The sequence below is a fragment of the Oxyura jamaicensis genome, chromosome 7 (assembly GCF_011077185.1).
Source record: "Oxyura jamaicensis isolate SHBP4307 breed ruddy duck chromosome 7, BPBGC_Ojam_1.0, whole genome shotgun sequence".
Classification (NCBI taxonomy): domain Eukaryota; kingdom Metazoa; phylum Chordata; class Aves; order Anseriformes; family Anatidae; genus Oxyura; species Oxyura jamaicensis.
The window spans coordinates 33,397,077-33,418,129 of NC_048899.1; the positions used below are offsets into that span (position 1 = coordinate 33,397,077).

Here is a 21,053-nt window from a genome sequence, read left to right on the forward strand (position 1 = left end):
CAATCAACTCGCTGTCAAAGAGACGAAACTCTTCTATGGAGCCCCACTGGTCCGTCCACTCCCTCTGGCTACCGTGCTGGGAATGGTGGGTCTTTATATCCACCTGGTTGTTCAAAAGAATGAGATTGTATATGTGTTTCTTAATGCAGCTGGTTTCTTTTTGTTCTTGGCTTATTTCTGAAGGCTTTCACTGGAGGATTGTAGTCAGTGCAGAGTGAATATAAACCGGCGCAGCCCTAGAATATATTTGGATTTTTGATTAAAATAGCCTGTGCATTTTCTGATCTACATTTCACAGAATATATAGAACGGCTCAAGGAAGTGGGAAAAGGAGCAGTATTTTTCTAGGGACAAGTAGCACGTTGCTCCTGGGAAAAGAGCAGCCAGTGCTGGAATTAAATAGAGCGTCAGCCCAAGGGAGGAAGAGGAGTGGGAAGCTGGTTATCGGGGAGAAGGCGGCAGGCATTTCCTCCAAAATAGGAAGGAGTGGTCTGTGAGTTTGGCATGGCCAGTAGGCTCAGTTTTATGCTTGATGTACCAACAATAACCCGGCCCTTTAACTTTGTAATATTTTTTTCTTGTTTTCCTTTCATTCAAACAAAATTTAAAATACCCTTAGCAAAATGAGTTAGCTTTCAAAGCAGGAGACCCAACCTACTTTATCTGATATTGCACATTTCAACAGTTACATTGCTCCTACCTTACAATTTAAAATCAGTGAGGAGAAAAGAGCCATTGCTAGCAACAACACCTTCAGTTAGAGCACAGTAGGGTGGGACTTTATTCTTTGGGTTTACCACGTGCACTCAGATTTATTTCCTTTCATTTATTTGACTGAACTTTCCGAAAACGGTACAGGTTTGCAAAGCCTGATGCTGAAAGGCAGGTTAAGCCATGCATGAGACTTCTTTGTAAAATGCATCCTCTTATCCATAAAACTCTAATATTTATCTCATTTCTGTCTGTCACTCTAGCATGGTCTCTAAAAAAGTTGTGCTTATGTTAGCATTCAGGTGAATTGGATTTATACCATGTTGTAATCTCTAAATGAACGTGTCAAAGGCTGTAGAGTGTCTCAAAAATCATTCAGAAAGCGGTCTTTTTTTTACTAATGGGTTACTAAGGTTAGAATTAAATCACAGCTGTTGTTTAGTCCTGTTATTCTGATGAGGTGGAATCATAAGCACTGATATTGGTCTTAAATCTCAACTTCAGGACTTGTAAATCAACATTTATTGGGATTTTGAGCAGTGAATGCATGTGTTTAAAAGAAAAAAGTAGTGTTTTTCTTCAAAGGATTTTATTTTAAAGAAAACGGTAAAGTATATAAAAAAAAAAGATTACACATGTATTGGACATATTTTATAAATTCTTTTCCAGTGAGTTCCATGCATGGAAGCAAAGAAAAAGGGACGTTAAAAAAAAAAAAGATATAGCACACTCAGTAGCAATAAAAATTAACGAAGGTTTGGTAATACCGTAGCAGAGTAAACTTGGACAAGTCTTCGCCTTTTGAAAGACTGTTTTGATACTGAGCTATCTAAAGAGAAATCCAAAGTCAGCCCATCATGTAATTAAAATAAAATGTCGTATAATGACTCAGAAGATAGATTTAAGCCTTCTCCCTTCTTTCCCTTCTTGTCCCAACCCCACATGAAAAGACGAGAAGTTAATTGGAAGTAGAAATCTCACTTGATAAATGAAAATACAAAAGGAGTCAGCTTTCCAAATTTATTGTCAATATCAACAAAACCAGTATGTGGTAGAGTTTGAGATCAGCTCATCTCCTGGATGCAGAAGTCTGGAGAACTGTGCAGCTGACCCATGCCTTCCTTAGATGGAGGCAATTAGAATGAACATTTCTACTGCCAAGTGGGAAAGTCTCTTTCTGCGTGTGTGTGTGTGTGTGTGTGTGGAAGAACCGGAGAGCGCTGCTCATTTGTTTTTTGAAAGCAGATGAAGAAAATGTGAAGGTCTGAATTTGGTCTTCGATCCAAAGGTGCCTGTGCAGTCATCCCCCTGTGCTCAGACTTTCCCTCATCTGCCTTTGCCTGCTTCCCAGTTACAATGTGAGCTTTTTGGATTCCCTTCTTAGGCATCTTTCTCTTCAGTATGAAGAGGTCTCCTCGTGTATAAATGCAGGAGAATAGATTCCAGTCTGTTGTTCTGGCATTGTAGAAAATCGGCATTGAATTTATCACCGATTCTCCATTAAGCATAATCTAAAATTGGCCCGCTGAATGTGGATGATTTAGATAAAACTAAGTGCCTGTTGAACAGAAGATTAACTTTTTGATCTGGGAGTTAAGGCACTCAAAAAGCAGTGCATTAGGGTGGATTTTTGGAAGCTAAAGCCACCAGTAACTCTGGAGCTCTGTGCATTGGTCAAGGTAAAATTAAAATCCTTTTCTCTCTCTATTTTTTTTTTTCTTTCATTTTTTCTTTAGTTAGTAGACCAGTTGATGGGAAGTTCTGCCTGGGTCCTGCTCCCTCAGCCTCCCAGCTGTGTAACCTGCCGTGTCCGTCTGAGTGCGAGGTGTCTGCCTGGTCGGTGTGGGGCCCCTGCCTTCCCGAAAACTGCCAGGATCGCCAGGGGAGAAGAGGTGAGGGCTTCTCTTACCTGTTGCTTGCAGCATTCTGGGATCTAAAATGTGAAACAGAATATTATAACTGTGCAAAACCAGTGGTGTCAAATTCTATGTTGGGAATTAATGTATGTGTTTTTAAATTAACCTAGGATGGAGCTCTTAGAGGCGCATACAGGACTGGAATAAGATCTTTAAAAGCTTTTGGCAGTTATTCTTGAAAGAAAAAAGGGATGAGATTTTTCAGCTTTATTCAGATCCATTTTTCCTGCACTGAACTTGTAGAAAGGGAGGATTTCTTGGGATAGCAACTGCAAACCTCCAGAGTGTGAGGGTGCCTCTTTCCTGCTGAGAAGTCCAGCTGAGTGCCTGGGCTAAAGGGGAACGCTGGCATGAGGTTGAAGGGACTCAGGACTGAGCTGTATCCCATAGCTCTGTCATGTTGCAGTTCAGGCTGAGCCAAGAGGTTTTTCTGGGTTTGGTTTCAATTCCTGGAAGAGGAGTATGCAACTACCTATTAATATCCCCTCGATCTTAATAGCCCAGAATACACGCTGGTTGCTGCAACACTTTGAGATTCATTGCAGAGCCTTTCCTTCCTTTACAATGAAAGTTGGAAACATTACTCTTGGAGTTGTCGGAGAATGAATATTATTATTTGGAAATTACACTTTTCTGAAAGCAACATAAGTTTTTAAAGTGACTTGAGCTCTTCAGAGTGTTTCAAATGACAGAGAATTAATATAATTTCCAAATATAAAGGTTTGCAAAATTCATTTCATTTTTAAATTGTTTTAAAATGAAAAAAGAACATTTAAAAATTGTTTGACTGATTTGTTGTTACTGATGTGAGAATGGTGGAAGTTTGGTCTGTTGTATTTTGTGGGAATGTTTTGTTTTTAATTTCCTTTTCTGTTTCACGTTCTAAGGCATTTCTATGTGGCCTCCACTAATGCTGTATATTTGCCCAGTGTCTGAGACACTGTCGTAGGAAAGACCACCACCTATTTTCTTCTGCCTTTATAATAATTATGTCATTTACATAACAAAACATGCTGAAAGGTACTTGCTATTAATTCTGCATTTTATACAGCAACCTGACTTTTGGTTTTATTCAGAAGGAGGTAGATTATGTAATCAATTCTTTCATTATTTCTGTAACCTTTTTCTTCCACTTTACATTTGAATCTACCAATTTAATAGAATATCATTTCAAAGAGGTCTGATATGCATTATGTATCAGAAATCCTTATACTTTCATAAAGCAGAATACTAATTTCGTAGTAAACTGCTCTGTTGTATTTTAAAACAAGTTTTGTCAGTAGTGGATTCCCAGGCAGAGTATAGATGTCCTTTATATCTTCAGCTTCTTTACTGTTTCTCTCTCTTATCTCAATTTTATTATTACATTAAGATACGCCTCAACAGCTAATTCTTTGGTTTGGACATGTCTTTATAACTAATGTTGATTAAAATAAAAAAAGAAATATGAAAATTATGGGGCTGTTGGAATGTGCTATTGGATTTTGCATGCCCAGACTGGGAAATAAAGCCAGATACCCAATAGTTGCAAGTGGTGTGCTCTTGTTAGTCTTTATATCCTCCAGTTCTGGATGCCATACTTGGTCCTCTTTCTACTAAGTTATTGGTATAAATATATTTTGCAGTTGTCCAGTTATTTCACTTTCTATTTTCCAGGCTTCAGAATGAGACAAAGGCGTGTAATCGTGGATCCTGTAGGTCCTCTATCAGGTTGTCCACATCTAGTTGAATCTATTCCTTGCGAAGACCCAGTGTGTTACGAGTGGATTATTTCAGAAGGAATATGTGTGACCGACCATGGAAAATGTGGACTTGGAAGCCGCATCCTGAAGACTGTATGCAAGAACAAGAAAGGTAGGTAATGGTGTCATCTTAAAAGCTTCCCTTTAAAATGGATTTTGTCTGAAGAGCAGTGAAAATTATTTAAAACAGCTTCCTGCTGAATTTTTATGAAACCTCCAGATTTCTGAGTTGACTGTGTTTGTTACCTGGAATTTTGCTTGGAGCCTCTGGTCTTTTTTTATTCTAAATGAGATGGCTCACCAGCACAGGTCATGTTTCATCCCTTTGGCCTACAGTGTCCCTTTTGCATGTGACAACAGTGTAACACCAATGGCTTGGTTCTCCCTAGAATACTTTTCATTTTTTTTTCCACGTATTGTGCAAAAGTAGGGCTGTCACTGAGGCCAGCAGCACCATCGACACAGTAACAAAATGAATCTGGCTTTTTACATTACTTCTGTCCTCAGCATGTTTTCAGCATGCAGTTTGAGTTTGTCTTTTTATAACAACCCATTTACCATGATATGAAGGAATGTGGAATGCTCAATTGTGCTGTTAAAATTAATATAAGAATCTAAATGAAATGATGGCAATAAGTAATCCTTTACTCACTTGACAGCAGTTTGAGACCTGCAGTTTACACGTTGTTAATAATGAATAAGTACATTTTTATACAACGTTTACAAACAACCAACAAGAGCTGATTTCTAGTACATGGTTTGAACTTCAGCCAGAAGTTTCATTTCTTGATAAGGTCAGTGTTGTCAGATCTTTAGATTCAATTACATGGAGCACAATTTTGAAGTTAGACTCTACTGTCATCTCAAAAGTGGCAAAATCATGGAACTTTAGAGCCTAATTTTATATCTGAGATGGAGAATTATTTTATGTGGTGCTCAGACTGATCACGGGATCAACTTCAAGTTGATAACAAGAGGGGTTAATTGGCAATTGGTGAAAAATAAGGTGTCATTTACGAGTCAACGGAATCTGGCAGAATTAAATTATGGCTGCTTTGTCCAAAGAGGAAAGATGCTTCTGACATAGGTTTTTAATTTACGTGGTTGTCTTCCAAATTTGTGGAAATGGGGCAAAATCTTCAACTGTTGTAAAAATGACCTAGCCAGAATAAACTAGAGAGAAGTGAGCTGTCTCTGAACTCCAAGTGGTCTCTTCAGTTTTGTGATCGTAACTGTAGGTCCAGTCCTGCAGTGATGTGTGCAGATGGAGCCTTGTACTGCTAAGGAGCACCACACACTTGATGCTGTTAAAACTGTGCCAACAACCATTTCTGTGCACCAAATTGAGACTCTGAAGGAAAGAATATAATGTGGCAGATGCTCATTGATCTCTGATCAAACTGTTCTCTGTGGCTATGATCTTTAAGAAGCCATGCCTTTGAAGTGTCTCTTCTGCATTTAATTGTTCAGAAAGCTATTGTAAGTCTCTTTTTCACTTTCATTACTCTGTGCATGTTCTAGTTACCAAATAGCAATGTCAGGACATTCTTCCTGCCCTGCTACCCCAAAGCAAACATTGTCACTATACATGATCACTGTCCATTTCTGACTGAGAAGGCTTCCCAAGACAGATTAGAAGCATTGGTTAATACTACTTGCAGGCTTTGCTGAATTTTTGATCCAATAGGATAGGACTGGCAAAGTCCTTAAAGTCAAAAAAAAAAAAAAAAAAAAAAAGTAATTTTGTTTTTCCTTCTATCACTACACTAATTGCTTTCTTTATAACCTCTGTTCCTTCTACAATCTCTTAGCAAGATTCCCACTGTAATAGGTGGTATATTTTCTTGGGTAAAAGCTGGAGTAAGCAGCAGTGTTTTGCCTGGCATAGTTGGCTAATAGGGAGTCATGGGAAACTGTAAGATAAATCTGTTACGGGCAAAATAACATGAAGAATCTGCTTATGCTTAGCATTTATATAGAAGTCCAAAGTCTGTGCAAGCAACTGCCTTGCTGAAAGCATTTAGGGTAGCCGCTTTTTGTGTTGCTATTTTCATTTACTTAAGCACCTTTTGTAGAGTTCAGTGCTGTATCCTAAAATTCATTTATCCATTGTCATCTATGCTTAGCGTGGTTGCTCAGTATTCCCACTGAATGCCTAAAGAGATGAAAAGACAAAAATACACTTTTTTGGACCCTGTTAAATGGCAAAATCCAATGTATCTCATCTTAACAACAAAGTTCATTTGAGCCTGCGTTATGTTGATTAGGATACTTAGGTTCTTCTTTGTATCGCTCCCTGCAAGGTACCTTTATTTTCAAATGCCAGACTTCTTGGCATGATGCTCTCTTACTCTTGTTGCAGTGTGTTAGTTCACCTCTGCTTCGGAAGATGAAAGCAGCAGATGTGTCGGTGCCATTTGTCAGCCCTACTGCAGAACAGCGTGGCATCGCGGTTTCTTGCCCTCGCTCGTCTCCTCCTCTCCCACCATTCCCGGTGTGGCTGTGAGCACACATCCTTCATGAGCCCGTGCTCTGCTGTGTGATGCCGTGCTGTTGCATGCTGCTTTCCACAGCGTGAGGCCTTTTTCATGAGGAGACTGTTTCTTCCCTCGCCAAAAACGAGCCTTTGCGTTGACTGCAGTGGGAGGGAGCTGGCCATGTTTTTCACTCACATCTCCCATGGCAGAGGACTTTGCTGCTGTAGGTGTAGCCTGTGGGAAATTATCTTCTTGTATGGGCTTGTGGGATTTTCTGTGACTTAGCACTTTTACTTCCACTTAGTCTAGAGATGCAAAAATGATTTTGTTGTTGATGTTTCTTAAGTAGGTTAATGTAGGGGGCTCGTAGTGACTCCATGGGGCCATAGGGCCCATGGATGTACAGCTCCTTTCACGGAGTAGCTGGAGTCTATCAACTGTGATTCGCAGCAGCTTGCATAGATGAGGATGTGGAAGGAATGAGCAGACCATGATCGTCTCATTTTGTGATTGTAAGGTATCTGTCTGCTCTCATCTCATAAGGCCTGCAATCTCTGTTAAGCCACCAAACGTGTGATACTTGTGAGAAACTCTTAGTCCATATCCCTCGAATGTGGCTCTTCGGTAGCATCAGATGACAGTAGTGTAGTAAAAAGGACGCAATGAAATAATGTGTAAAATGGGAAAGACCTATATTGCATGCTTCTTCCAAATACTTTTTCAGAAAGGTGTTTTTTATTTAGTTAGTGAAGGACAATGGACACTGGGGAAATCAGTGCATCCAAAAGAAAATGGATGATGGTACTGCAGATTAGACTATGTAACTGTATCCTTGAGATCAAAGAATGTATTTAAGATTTTTTTTTTTTTTGTATTCACAAACAGCCCATGAATTATTAGTGATTTTACTCAGAGTTGTTGTTTAAAGTTGATCAACAAGGAATTGAACAACCAATGTATTCTTGATCAGATAGCTGCAAATATTTGACATTTACGTTTGGTCAGTCTTGATTACAGCTGACAAACATTACTGTGCATTGACCAGATGAAAATAACTCTGAAAAATTTCCAGTTCACTTGCTGTCCTCAAATATTATCGTTCAGTAGATGCAAAACCATGAACGTGGTCAAAACTTCCTCATTTTAGAATGCAATTCGACAGCAGCCAAAATGTATTTTGCTTCATTTTTGGAAGACAACAGCCAAAATCATCTTTTATATGCTCTGCTCCTTATGTCTTTGTGGTATCTGCAGGCATCATGTGTATGGTGAGACAAAGGGAATGCAAGGTTGTAGCAGTGAGCAGAAAGCTGAAAATAATATTAGACAGCAGGATTTGGCCTGGGGTCAGCAGGTGAAAGTTCATGGACAGGAGCTGGTGTACCTTCATAGGTAGATTTCCAATCTTTTAATTTAGCCACAAGACAGACAATTAGTATTAGCATGTAAACATTGTTTGGTTTAGTCTGGTGGAGGATTTGGAAACCTTTTTTTATCATTTTCCGTATCTATATTACAGTATTAATAATACACAAATAGATGGAAACAAGACAAATGTTGAACCAAACTGCGATTTTTAGAAATGCACTTTATAGTCACGTAGGTTGTGAACACAGCAGTGATTGTGGTGAGGAGTATGCCTGATTGCACTGGGAACATATGTAAAAGGAACTACAATGCATTCATGAAATAACGAGCGTGACTCATAAAAACAACGATGCATTTTTCAATCATTTTATAAACGTTTCTTACAATACCAAAAGCTAAATCTCAACTAGTAGCAATGCTCTTGAATGAATTGTAAAATGTTGTTATTCTGAATCCGTTCTATTGTAAACCCCCTGTCATCAGTTATTAATTTGCTTCTGCTTGTTCTGATACCTGCCAAAAGAACAATTCATAACAAAGTTGAATTCTCAGTGACAGTGAGCAACCTAATGTCTAAATAATAATAACAATACAAAGAAATAGTTTATACGTAAAGTATTAATTGTTTTAATCAGAAATTTTTAGATCAGCAACGTGGTGTAATCCGGGTAAAAAGGTAGTCTGATTTTACTGGATTAAGGTTGTTTTACTCTACTTCTAGTTACTAAATCTAATCAAGCACGTGTAATTTAGATTAGAAGGAAACAAGGATCTAGCAGTTCAGAGCTGCTGAGCATTTGCCATTCCTTTCTATGCTATCAGCTTGAGTATCTGGGTTGTTCTGTGGGAATTGAAGTTGCAGTTACTTTTGCCTTTGATGAAAGTATTTAATACATTTGCAAATAATCGGTCAACTAGTCATGCAGAGCGCATGGAGTGGTAATGTGGTGCAGGTACTGGACCCAGAGTGGTAAGTAGAAGGCCCTGGGACTCCTGGCTCAAAGGGGCAAAAACCACCCTGAGGCAGATGATTTACCAAGGTGGTGGCTTAGAAATAAAGCATGATGCTGTCAGAGCTTACACGGTGGCAAGATTTTTTAGTAAGTATTCTCAGTGAGATTGTTAGTAGCTGGAATAACCTACTGGTTTAAGGGGCAGTAGTTGTCTGTGCAAAGGGGGCAGCATCCATCATCTGAGCCCTGACTCACTGAGCTTCGGCAGCGCCAGACATGGGGCTGTACCAACAGCAGCAAAGAGCAGTCATGAGCATAAATCGTGAAGTAGAACACGAGTCATCTTCATTGGAACACTGTTACACTGGATGATTGAACCTTTGTTTTTCTTTTCCTGGTACTAACAAAAACAGCAGCTTCACAGGAGCTGGTGAATAGAAGAAACACAAAATAAGGATGTTCAGCAACCTTTCAGGGCTATCGCTGCTCTTGCTTTTGAACAGAAAACTTTGCTTCTTTACCAGCTTCTGCTGCTGTTCAGGCAGTACTGATTAACCTGTCTTTTAAATATGACAGCTGTCTCGTTCATCTGTGTGATCTCTTTGGTTCTGGGCAGTCAGTATCTAGAATGTGGCACATAAGATTTTTTTTTTTTCCTTAAGCATTGAGGTCTACTGAAAAAAATGCACATTGGGGGTGCAATACATCTATTCCCACATTTCAAGAGTTCTATCTGTAAAATTTGAGAGCAATATTTCAGGGAGTCAGAATGTTTTCTACAGATTTTTTTTTAATTAAAAAAATGTTTGCTTTTTTTGTAAATGAAATAGACCAAGTCTGAAACAATAAAATATTTTTAAGAGAGGATGTTAAATAATATAAAAGCAAACTATTCCTTGTAGATTAAACAAGCATTTCACATCTTGAAATTACATTTTTTTCCTTAAATCTTCCTCTACTCTCTTTTCAGTCCACTTAAAACAGTTTTCTTCCTTCTCCTTTTTTTTTTTTTTTTTGGTTCAGTGCCCAAACAGAAATCCATTATTCACACGGCTCTATTGACAGAGCAGACACTGAAATCCTGTTGGAATTCAAGCGAAGAGTAAAGGGAAGTAAGGTAATCAAAGCAGTGTTATTTTAAGATCCAATATTATGTTCTGCCAGAGCTTGACAGTGAAGCTCTGCACTTACGGAAGCTGAAGACTCTTTGGGGGCAGAATATTAATATTGCTGTGTTCAGTTGCCTGTCTGTACTTACAGTTCAATCTCATTGGGTCCGTTGGTCCCTATGAATTTTGTCCAAAGAGAGCCTGCGATGTGTGTGCTGCTTGATAGGCACCATCATGGGAGGCTGGGACATCCACACCAGCTTTGCTTGAATCTTTCAGAAGGAAGATGCTGCAGGTAGAGATGTCTGGTTTTATTCATGGTTCAGCACATGAAGCTCTATGAAAAGTTCTGTTTCAACATAAATCTTAGCAAAGCCAAATTCTCACCTGGGGAGAATTGTTGATTTTTTTTTTTTTTTTCATGATGTAATGGGTTTATGACATAGAATCAATTGGCAGTCTGCTGAATTTCTTAGAAAAAATGATTTACTGTGTTAAATTTATTGCAAGTAAGTTTTAAATAAGTTCTTTCTGACCTACCAGAATAAGATCTTAAATCTACATTGATACATTTTGTCCATCAGCACAACACAATAGCGAGGCTTTGGGTGACCCTGTGTGGAGCCAGGAGTTGGAGTTGAGGATTCTTGTGGCTTCTTTCTAACTCAGATTGTTCTGTGAGTACTATTCATGTAAATGCAGACTGGAGGTGTGACAACTTCTCAGGTGTAAGATTTGGATTTATTCTGTAAGGAAGGGTAAATCATTCAGTTGCTCAACACACCTGCACACACAACCAATAAAATTTATCAGGTAGCAGCTATTCTAACCCCACGGGTTCAATTACTGCTGTGGGGCTAAGCCTTCTGCACCAATTTTCTCGTTCTTCCTCTTTGGTTGTGAATGTACCCCGCTGTCCCCAGTCACTGGAGCTGTTGATCCCCAGGCAGTATGTTTTACTGGCTGTTAGAAACACAAATCCTAAAAGGCAATGTGCAGGGCCTGCTAGCACCTACAGTCTCTGCTTCTCATTTTGCAATCATAGTGGAAGGAACAGATTGCAGTGTAGTAGCAAGGCTGATGAGTACTATGAGTGTTTCAGGAATCCTGGAGAATGGCTTTCTCAATAGAATTGAGACCCATTTTTCATTTTTTTTTTTGGTAGTCATTGAGATTGATGTGCTCTTTGAGCAGACCGGTTGTTTACGAGCCAGGTAGAGCAGATACGGTTACCTCCATCGAGCCTTACCTTGCTGTTGCTGGTTCTGTGCCAAATATTTGATGTCTCCTACTGGAAACATTTAGAAAGACAAAATGCAGATTGTGACCTACGTTGGTGCATCAACAGTTTGCAGACTGACACCGCCACGGATTCCATTGAATTTACTGCCTTTACATCCTCTACTGAAACTGATGTCTGCAAAAGGAACAGATCGGCTTTAGATTAATTTTAGGGTAAGTTGCTGAAATTTAAGAACTTTGCTTAGTCACACTAACAATCTTAAAATTCCTTCAAGATTGTAGCAAACATATGGACCCCAAGCCAGTGAAGACAGAAACTGAAGAGTCTATAAACAATTCTTGTAGTTGTATTGGCATAAATATCTGTGTCCTAGAGTCAGACATATTGTGCTAAAACAGGGTGACAAATGGTGGAAAGCTGGATGGGCTGGTTGTGGGCTTGAATCTAGAGGTTAAACTCAAACATACTTTCATTAATTTTCTTTATCCTTAAATTCAAATATGTTGCACAGTTTCCAGCTGAACTGTGGCTGTGCCTTTCAAATCCTGGCAGCACGCTCCGTGTCAGTCATCCAGAAGGCAGCTATAATCGGTATCCAGTGGTGACTTCAGCTCTGTATGGTTGGCAGACAGAGATACCAGTCGAGTTGATTAGGGATATAGACAGCTTTCATCCTCCCTGTGCTTGTCAATATAAAGTATTACAGCTACCTGTGAAAATATTTTTCCAGTGCTAGCTGAGGTAAGTGTGAGCTTGTGGTCTGCAGTATGCCCTTGGATGAATTTCTATGCAAAACCTTGATTCTTTTCGGTATCTGGTGCTCCTTTTTCATACATAATGTCTCCAAAAGATGTTTTTCAAGACTTCAGAGCGGCGTTAAAATGGTGTGGGCAAAGGCCATTTCTTCCCTATGGCTGTTGCAGCAGGGAGGAGATGGGATTTCAAAGATTCAGCTCCTGCTTGCATTAGTGAGACAGAGCAGCAGGTGCTGATTCTTTTTCTTTTTTATTTTTGTGAACCTGAGCTCATAACACCTGTAGATTTGGAACAAAGGTTCAAGGTCGCCCTTTCAGAAATGGAAATTATAACATTAAGAAAAACATAAACATCACTCATTACTTTAAGATTTGTATTGCCCTTTTATGCTTTAAATGTTAGGGAATGAGTTTGACATAAGTTGATCTGAGTTTGTGGTAAAGGTTACCTAAAGAGCATGGCATGTGTGAGTGACCGGTGAGTCTGGTACATGAGAGGTTTGAAGAAACTGTATAGAAGGATTAATATTTATATAGTAGGCTATTGCAAATTTAACTAAATTAACTATTTATTTAAAGAGTGCATTTTTTCAATATCGAAAGAATCTATTGAATTTGACTCTAATCTTTCAGTTACAACACTGAAATAAGGTTACTGTACTCTCTGTATTGTTTTATAGCTGTACACATATTTCTAATCATTTTTTAAAATCACAATATATTGTAGAAAAAAAAATCTCATCGTTTCAACAAGAAAAAAGAGAAATAGCTACAAGTGCTGAGAGCATGCAGAATACAATTCTCATTTGGTTGTTTTCTTTAAACTAAGCATAACTTCACATATATGTTGAGTTCATATTATTTTTAGAGAGTTATTCTATTTCTTGGGGAACGCTGCTTCAACAAAGGGGAGATGTGAGCAAAATACGATGCTTTCTGAACTCTATTTGAAAGTTAAGTAGTAGGTAGGTGACAACTTGAAGACTACTGTGTGCAAATATGTCTTGAGAGGAGGAAGGAGGCATGAAGGATCAATTTGAAAAGCTGAATTAAGGACAGGATTCTGGATCTGTGACCCAGCAGTGACTGCAGTTACCAGGAGGAGTGAATGGAAGAGGGCGAATCTCATCCATAAAGGGCTGTGATTTTGGGGAATAAAGAGGTGCCTAAAGTAGCTAAGGATTTCACTGCCTTTCTACTAAGGAAAGAAGCATTTACCATATGCAAATAGTTTCCGCACTTCTTGTCTATCGGCTGGTAATACCTGTGTTGTCTCATACACAGAGCATGGAGCTCACAGTCTTAAGGAATGTAAGACGTGGGGATGCTCTATGACACTTTTTATCCACCGTTAAGGCACTTTATGCTCTAGTCCTACCCTTGATCGTTTTGGTGGTGTGGAAAGGGGTTCTCTGGAAATAACCAGTGGCTATTCAGAGCGTTCACATCAATGATCTTTCCGCCTGGTTTTGATGTGGTGTTTTTAGAGCCTCTTTACACAGTAGTGACAAGGGGCAAACCACAAAACTTCCCCGGGCTTTAGTTTCCTGTCCGTAATATCCCCTATGAGATACATGAATTCAAAGCTTCTCGTATTAACACCATCCTTAAGCCATTTCTCTTTAACCAGCTATTACAGCATGTGTGTATAACACCATTCACACAGTTTTTCTGAAGGATCCTGTAACTAAGTTGTAAGAAAACGCAGTGTGGGTTGTGCAGGCCTTTCCTTTAAGCAGCTGCTCTGAACTCTCGAAGTTGAAGAGACGTGACAGTTTGCAGAAATGGTCACAAAATTTAAAAAAAAAAGAAAAAAAAAAAGAAAAAAAAAAGGAAAATTTAAAAAGAAAAAAAAAGTGAACTTGGAAAGAATCATGTCCTTGTAGCTTTTGTCCTCCGGCGATAATCCAGTCTCTGCCTCCATGCTCTCATCCTGCTGCCCTCCGACATCGCTCCTCCCAGTGTGTTCAAGTCCATCCCACGGGGCAGGCCAGGGGCTGCATACACACCTGATTCTGGGGGCCAGTGTTTGACCAGCCTGCAAACAAAGCAGGACGGTTGACTTTCCTTGAGTGATGGCAAATAATTTGGGACTTTCTCTAGCAGTCGTATCAGCAGGTAGGTAAATCTTGAAGGGACAACCCCAAAGAAATGCTCTTCAAAAAGAACATGATGGCATATCCTGATTTCCTTAGGAAGCCAGGCTAATGTGCAAAGACAAGTTTTAATGTTGCTGATACTATTTTTTTTTATTATTCTTAATAGACAGGAAGCTGTCCAATTCTCAGTTCAGAATTATGTTAGCCAAGACTTTCTATTCCAAGAGAAATATTCAGAATAGCGTAACATGTTTAATTAAGCAGAAGGTCATTAGAGTAAAGAAATGACTGGCATTTATTGCATTCTGTGTCTGACGTCTGGGAGGCTGGAGTTCAAGTTACCATACAACCCTTGAAAGAAAAAATGTTTTAAAATAAGCTATGTAAGCTTTGCATTGGGTAGTATTGTATAAATTCTAGGAATTTATTTTCTGATAATATGAGAAGAAATAAACTAACCCTGATTCTGCAAATGATTAAGTATGGTTTTAGGTCTGAGATCGAGTTTAGCAGAGTATCTAACAGCAGGCTGTGGAGTTGGGAGCATCCTTGCATTTCAGCGTGCAGAAGTGCTTGGGGTGTGGAAGAGAAGAAGGGAGATACGGAGAAGTCAGGGGAGAAGAAAATGCTGGAGACAGCCTGCAGAGCTGAGGTCTGCTGTGTTTACTGCTCCTTTGACAAAGGAGGGGAGCTGAACCGAGGATGTCTGTGTGCTGTACTGTGGGGATCAGCAGCAAGCTTCTACCAGCGTTTATGTAAGGAAATAATTCAAGTATAACTTAAATAGACAGCTTCTCACATTGATCTCTGAACACAGACCTTTTTGTGGAGGAAAAAGAAGGGCTCTTTGTGTAATTTAATCCTTTCCTGCTGTGTGGCCCTGCAGAAGGCTTTTTCCGTAGCTGAATTTCCTTTGGTGCTGCACGTTGCGTACTGGACAGAAATGATTATTTGCACCACCTTTATACAGCAGTTGTGAATGCAATGGAGTGAAAATTAAAGTGTTGCACTTTCTCTGAGGTTTCTTTCTGCTTATGGACTAGAGCTGATGAAATCCGAATTTAGTTCCTTGTTTTGAGATTAATGGATGCCAGAGGGGAAGGCTCCTCCCTTAACTAGGAAGTTTTGACAAACTTTTAATTAAGAATTCAGGACATGGAAACTTTAGGCTAGTTCTGCACTGTGGAGACTGAATCTGCAGAATATTGGTCTGTAATTTTTTAATCTTCCACTTAATTCTAATTAAATATTGTAATGCCAGGACTCTTCATTAGGCAGCAATTTGTGATTAGGCAGGTAGTCATAATGGGAAGAGAAGAATATGATGAAATGGTAGAGAAATTGCAGAGCAGGGAAAATGGCCATGGCATATGGCTCCTAAATGCTCTTTAATGTTCTCTCGTGGGCAGAATTCCCACTGAGTTTCTGTGTTATCCTTACATGGATCCTGGCTTACGTCGAAACACAAGAGTTCAGTGGACCTGAAATGCAAGCCTGAGCTCTGAAGTTGTGACAAGAAATGATAGACTAAGAACAGCCATAAAAAGGGCGAACTCCTAATTCTGCCATAATTTTGATGCCAGGGGATTAATTTAAGTATGGATTGCATTCATTTTTGTTTATCTGTGCATTGAATCTCAAATTTAATGAAAGGTAGCTTTTGCAGAGCGCTGGAGTGAATGTGAATTGGGAAAGATTAGCTCTTTGAGGAGACTGAGAACAATTTAAAGTTCCATTGTTCAGTGTTTTTCTTGTTGTCTGTCTGTATGCAGCACGTCTGTAATTGTCTCGTACTCTAGGTATTGCTTTTGTTTGGAAGAGTTAAACAAGTAAGAGGAAAAGGTTTTTCATAGTTCTTTTTCAAACAAACAGCCTGTTAGCTTTTTAACTTCAGGCAGCTGGTAAATGCCAGAGCAAAGCTTTTGACAAGAAGGTGAGTTGGATTTCTTTACAAACTGAATCATCCCCGCTCACTGGAATGCATTTCCCAGTTTTGAAGCCTGTTCCTCCCATATTGTGTGCTTTTGATATATCATGGTTCTTAAAGCTGACACATTTATTTCACCTCCCCTCTCCCACCACAATGGAAAAAAAAAAAGGAGGAATGAGATGAATGACTCCACGCATCCATGCATACCAGGTCAACAGCTGTGCAAGCAGAGAGCAGGGCTATTTCCGTCCGTATCACCAAGGAGGAAAAAGCAATCACAAAAATTAGTTCTTGGCTTGGTCCCGTGGCTAGTGCTGTCTGTGGATATTCAGGCACTACGTCCAGCGGGAGACAGAGATTGAAAAGGGCATTTTTGGGAAGAAGTGAGATCAGTTATCTGCCCCTAGCAAGTGAGCAGGGAGCTGTCTGGATGAACCCAGGGTGCTTTGATCAGTGGGCAGAGCCTCCTCCAGGTGACGTGAGCTCCACCTGTGTTCCCTTGCCACATCTCCTGTGGCAGTGCCCCTAAATCTGTCCCTGACTTTGTGGCTGTTCCCATTCCTTCTTGGCAAATGTACACGTGATGTAAAATACAAGGTCTTTTTTTGTAGTGAAACCCTGATGACCCAGCAGGACAGGCAGGTCCTCCTGAATCGCAGGCTAGACCTTGGGCAGTTCAGTAGAGAGGGGTTGATCCATGCTTGCACCAGGTGGATGACAGGGTTCAGCTGCCTATAGTACAGTGTAGAAACCCAGATGACCCCCTCCCCCCCCCCCCCCCCCCCCCGAGTTCAAATTCCATTTTTCTTACCAGAAAAATCCCATTAAATGAAGGAAGAATTTTCACCAGATTTCCCCGTTTAATAGTGTCAGCACAGTTTTGTTGTGTGCTTAGTGCTGTGTCAGAAGAGACTAGAGCCAAGAGGGCATTTTGTTTTTTCTTATTGTTTACAAATAAAGCTGACTGATTTGGTAACTGTGCTGGAAACTCTCTGAGACTGTAAATTTAGCAGAGTGCTCCCTGGGCATGCATAGATCTAGAGGTAACAGTTTCTTGCCTATCAATAAGTATCCTGATGCCTTTACTTTTAATGCTACATATGACTTAAATCCCAGGAAAGTAATTCCGCTACTACTGCTCATTTATATCGGAGGAGTTTGCATTAATTCAGAGTAGGCTAGGTCTTCTAATACATTATTTATTTAGGGCTTCAAAATGTCTGTGGTACTTCATGTAGTTGACAGAGCGTATTCTTGTTTGTTAATATTATATGGCAACCTGTTTTCCCAAGATGCTTACCTAAATGAATACCTTCAAATACAGCTGTGATGTTAAAACCCGATATATGTATATATATTTTCTATTGAAACTATAGCATCTCATAATCTCACCTAATTCCTCTTCTCTACAACCATCTATTTTTAATAATTCTGGGAGAATCTTCAGTTCTTTAGCATTACACTGTGATAAAAACACAAGTTTAGGTCTTGATTCTGCCTATCTAGCCTAGCTTTTGTTTCCCCCCCCGGGAGATGCAAACTCGGAATCGCCCTTACATTCAGTAACAAAATCCCTTACGTGAGAGGTGAAGTATTGAGCTCATATTTTCTGGCAGTTCACAAAGCCCATAAATCGGAATACATGAGAGAGCTGCGTAAGCGAGGGCAAAACAAATGGTGTGCGGTGCTCGGGAATGAATGAGTCGTGTGAATGAACATTGGCATGTACATCTTCAGCCCCATATGAAGATTAAAGCGAGTTGTCTGCCGTACAATTGCATAATTGCTCCTGTGACTGATTTGGCGCTGCTCTGTAATAAGTTGTGAATACTGTATGCTGACCTGGTTAATGGGGTATTTACTAAATGAATATATTTGTATAGTTTAATAGGAGGATGGTTGGGAAAATTAGCAGGATGAGAAAGAATGGCTGAAGAGAGTAATTCTTCAGTGAGAGACGGAGCTGTAATGAGGCAGTGCTGGGAAATGGCCGAGGAATACGAAAAAAACAAACATCTTTGGCAGATTAAGTTTTTCTTTTTCTTGAGAAGGAAGAAATAATCTGAGGGAGAAGACAAGATGATGGGAAGGCTGTGTGAAAGCAGCTGAGACCTTGGAGGTGCACAGACCTGTAAGAGAAGCACATGGTTGTCTTTTGAATCTTGTTTTTTGTCATGCTAAGGCTCCGAGAAGAAAGGGCAGCAGCTGCCTGTGCCACCTGGATGAGCAGGGGCTGTATGCTACGGGCTGCACTAAGGGCAGTGGCTGTCCCTACAGGCATGTTTCTGGGGTTGCTTAACAGTGTCTCACCATTTAACATCTGACTTTGGACCACCCAAACCTGTGGTCTGCCTGGCTGGTCACAGAGCAGTTTTGGTAGGGCTTTAGGAGCTCCTGCAGGTAAGGCCACCTCGCTGTTGGAGAATGAGGGCTTGGATGGCAAGGTTGCATGGAGCCAGATCCTTTTCCCACCGCAGGGCACCTGGCTGCACCCAGGGCATGCCTGTCGGCACCGTGCCCGCTGCATGGCCAGGAGGATGCGCGGGGCTGGTGGTGCCCCGAGTCCAGGCTCCGACCCCACTGTCGATCCCACTGGGGTGGGTGCGTAAACCGGGGCAGCCAGCCTCCACCTGGCAGTCGTGACTGCTTCGTTTTTTGAAATCTCTCCTTTTCAAATTCAGCTATTTTAAGTACTATAGACTAAGATAATTATTTCATGAAGTAATATTATCTGCAAATTAACCTTGGATCTTTGCGTAGGTTCAGAAAGAGAGAGATAAGGAATTTTATCGCAAATTGCAGACTTACTGGGTTTAACGTAAAGGCCATGGCAAGTAATACATTTAAACTGCATTTAAGTAGAAAAGACCAGAATTTCAAAGTCTAAAAGCAATAAACATTAATTTATTCAGAAAGTTTTTATTTTTCTTTCTAGTTTATATGTTCTTTTCACACACTGTCATTTAATGAGGTTATTTTCTGATTAAACTAGAAAAAAAAAAGTAAAATGTTTTATTTCAGTAGATGAAAATGTAGCTTTAAAAATCTATCAGCTTGTCCTGCGTTGTCTGAGCTGGTTGTACAAGCTTCCCTTCGTTCAGCATGGTTGCTAGCCTAACGGATTTGGGGAGCGAAACCCCCCTGTATATAGAGTTTCTGTTGAAATCCATATTTTCATTTTCCGTGACAACTAATACACTTCCTGTAATCCCTTTCAAATATTCACTGGCACTATTCCCAGACATATATTTTGAAGGTTAAATGGTTTAGGATTTGTGTACTCTACTACATAGGTAGGTCTGAATAAGCTAATAAGCCTGTATGGCCCCTTCCTTGCCAGAGACCAGCTTGTGTCTCAGAAATACTATAGCTGTGGTAGCACAACGTTGGAGCTGCTTAATGAGCTGTGGTTCTCAGCTCTCTACTGGGCTAATGAGCCCAGGGTGAAGTGCTGGGCTGGAAAACTGTTTGTCCTGGTTGCAGAGCTCACTCGGGTATCGTTACGTGGTGCTGCTTCACGTAGTGTGGATGTACCTCCCTGGCAGCTTAAGGCTTTGGCTCTCTGTCCAGAAACATATCATATATATGTATATATATTTTGTAGGCTGCAATTGGCATGAGTAAAGAGCAATAATTAAAATAATATTCCATGAGGTTTGCATTTTACTACAGCAGTTTGATTAAAATTGGATCTTCCTTTTTCTTCTCCCTTGAGAAACATTGCTCAATTTGTGGCTAATGAAGTGGAACGGCACCGTGATCAATATTTATGGTGTCACTCTGGGTACCTGCACTTCTTTCAGTCCTTTCCGTACCATGGAGCTGGAATGGAAGTTTTTAACTCCAGGGTAGTTAATGGCTAACCGTGCAACTTGATATGAAGTCTCAAATGCCTGTTGTTAGTATTGTTTCTTCTAAGTCACAGATGTCTTGCACAGATTTGCTTCTTCTTGTGATTGATCAAGCAAAAGCAGGAACTTGATTTTCTGCAGTGATGTACTTTTGGACCCCTCAGTCAAGACTCTTGGTGTTAATTTGGACTTTCCCCGTATTGGAAACAACCTCTTCTGGAGTACCGGCTCTTGCCATTGAACACTCACACGTGCATGCACACGGCATGTGTGAATCCTTTCAGCAGAGTTCATTGAAAATGTGTAGAGCAGAATTCTTTTTATACTCCAATCTCTACCACAGGTTCCAGTAACTGCCAGAGCACGTTTCAGTCCAACATGAATGTTGTGGTGTTACAGGCTAGTCTGCATTTCTGCACCTTGCTGATTTTTGGTCTGCTCCCAGCTGTGTCAGAATATTTTTATACAGCTGCTCACAAAGTCCCCCAAATTTGGCAGTGTTCTCAGTCCAAATCGGTCCCACAGTATGTTGTTCCACAATTCTCCTCTTGTCTATTGTCTCCTTCAATACTTTCCCAAAATAATAGCATCATCTCTGAACTCTTGGTGGGTTGGTTCCTCACACAGTTCTGTTCCCTGTTAGTGACGGCGGCTGGAGGCAGTCCAATGTAATTAGTAAGTATTTTGGAGACTCTGCTTTGGCAGCCCAGTTAAATATGTGCAGTGAAAAGCAGGATTACTACAGGGCCTCATCTTTTCTCATTAGGGCATCTCTACGATCTGTAGGCTTTTTTTATTACTATTTATTTTTATTTTGGAAGTTTGCCACTCTTATTAACACAGGAGGTACCCTTTGGTCCAAATTGTGACCTAGAATAATTGTGCATAGTTCCCAATAA

The 21,053-nt window shown here is 40.1% G+C and overlaps 1 protein-coding gene across 3 annotated transcripts in view; it reads left to right on the forward strand.

Moving 5' to 3' along the window:
* THSD7B (thrombospondin type 1 domain containing 7B) overlaps window positions 1-21,053 on the forward strand; it is a 309,975-nt gene that overhangs the window by 129,435 nt on the left and 159,487 nt on the right. For all 3 annotated transcript variants that reach the window (XM_035331980.1, XM_035331981.1, XM_035331983.1), the window contains exons 7-8: window positions 2,448-2,603; window positions 4,284-4,481. In XM_035331980.1, coding sequence (XP_035187871.1) covers window positions 2,448-2,603; window positions 4,284-4,481 — 354 coding nt within the window. The remainder of the gene's footprint in view (window positions 1-2,447; window positions 2,604-4,283; window positions 4,482-21,053) is intronic.